Source organism: Frankliniella occidentalis, unplaced genomic scaffold (assembly GCF_000697945.3).
Source record: "Frankliniella occidentalis isolate FOCC.00 unplaced genomic scaffold, Focc_3.1 Scaffold5, whole genome shotgun sequence".
NCBI lineage: Eukaryota > Metazoa > Arthropoda > Insecta > Thysanoptera > Thripidae > Frankliniella > Frankliniella occidentalis.
This window is the reverse complement of record NW_026267135.1, coordinates 666,489-668,206: the sequence shown is the minus strand read 5'-3', so window position 1 is coordinate 668,206 and position 1,718 is coordinate 666,489. Positions and strand designations below refer to the sequence as shown.

General features: G+C 56.3%; 1 protein-coding gene across 1 annotated transcript in view; it reads right to left on the bottom strand.

Annotated features, from left to right (window-relative positions):
• The window catches only part of LOC113214622 (sodium bicarbonate cotransporter 3), a gene marked incomplete in the record, with an annotated part of 35,136 nt that extends 34,891 nt beyond the window's left edge, over nucleotides 1-245 (bottom strand). Inside the window, 1 exon segment of the mRNA XM_052270334.1 lies at nucleotides 88-245. Coding sequence (XP_052126294.1) covers nucleotides 88-178 — 91 coding nt within the window.
• Nucleotides 246-1,718: the final 1,473 nt, after the last annotated feature.

Genomic DNA, 1,718 nt, shown 5'->3' with positions numbered 1-1,718 from the left:
GGAGGGAGGGAGGGCCTGCATTCTTTCCCCGGGCCCTCTATGGCGTGAGGGGGTGCCATAACGCTGGAGGAGGGGCGCGGCGCTCACCTTCGAAGTCCTCGTCGGAGAAGCCCTGGTGGTGCGGCTGTTGGGCCCCGGGGTCCTTGGCGACCTCGTCGTTCACCACGGGGGCCGCCATGCTGACGGAGGAGGGGCGACGTCTTGTCCAGGACCTGGTGGAAGAACGAGAAGAGACTGCGTTAGTAAAGAGTGAGGAGTGGTTAGCAGTTTACAATGACAGTCCAGCCAACGTGAAAAAATCACGTGGGCAGGTCTCAAGATTTTAATGGTTCATAGCCTGGATTTTTTGTTTAGTTTATGCAGGTGAGGTGCTCCACCTGCAGCGCGAGCAGGTGCCTCGGCGCCGGCGAAGACGACTTCGGGAGGTTCGGGAGTGCGCGCGACGCTCGTCAGACCCATGAGCCGAGCCGCCGGTGACACACAACGGCAAGTTCATGAATAAATATTGGAAATCTGCTGGTGTGCAGTGCTCCTGGAGATCATGGAGCGACGGCGCAAGCCCTCCCGCGCCAGCCGTGACGCACGACGGTGGCGGGCCCCTTCCTCCCCTCCCCGACGCGCAGCAAGCACCGCGCAGACGGCGGCCTCGTTGTCTTGCAAAGCGGCGTGGATTAGCACATTGGGATTTGGGCATCCCCCCCCCCCCCTTACCCCTTGGCTCGAGGAGGGCTGCAGCGCACTTCCCGGAGTGTCTGCCGCAAGCGTAGCCGCCTGTCCGCTGTTGCTGCTTTGCACGCAACTGAATGACTTTGTAATACAGTGTGTTGTGCGTCGACTGTGTGACCTCTGTGTTGGACACTGAGTGACCGCTCTGTGACCAGTGAGTATGGACCACTGAGTGACCATTGCGTGGCAAGTTGTCGTGGCCACTGTGTGGCCACTGGTTCTGGAGGTGGCCGTGTTGTGACCGCGAGAGCCGGCAGGGCAGGGCCACCGGTTGTCGTGGCGACATGCGCCGCAATAAACATGGTAATGTATAAATTTGCAGTTCCCGCGTTTGACTGCATTATGTATGACGTGTGGCTATGCCTTTCTATATGCACATTCATGCGCAAGGCGGTCCGGATTCTATAGAGCCTCAATCTGCACCGCTGCTCACAGCAAGTGGCGTTGTGGTTGTAGTGCATATGCAGGAATTTAATTTTTTTCTAGAAAACCTTTTCAGAAAACACATTAGTTTAAAATCTTTTGGTGGGCAGATTTTTGTTTTCTAAAAAGGTAAAAATTAATCAAACTTTTCTGAAAAAATTATACGTTTCCCATTTTTTAAAGGAAGAGTTACGATTTTTTTCCCGGAAATTATTGCCGCGCTTTTTGAATCGCCAAGAGTGTGTGTTTTAGCACAGTCGCGGCTCTCTGAGTTTGACGAGCCGCTGCGCGAGCACTTGTGAGGCGGCGGCGGCCGTCATAACCTCCTCCCCCTCGCTGTCGTCCTGTTCGACACTCCCGTCGGACACTACACGCTGCTTTGAGCGCCGAGACATGAGGGAGGCCCGGGGGTAAATTACTGACAATTGGCTGTTTAGCCAATTGGCCTGGGAAGGATAGGAGGCGGGATGGCAGGGAGGCGGGGCGACCGGCCAGCCGGCCAGCAAGGGTTTAAGCTAAAGGGAATGGCGGTAGTCTAGGATTTCCGCTCAGAGTACGGGGCCGGGGGG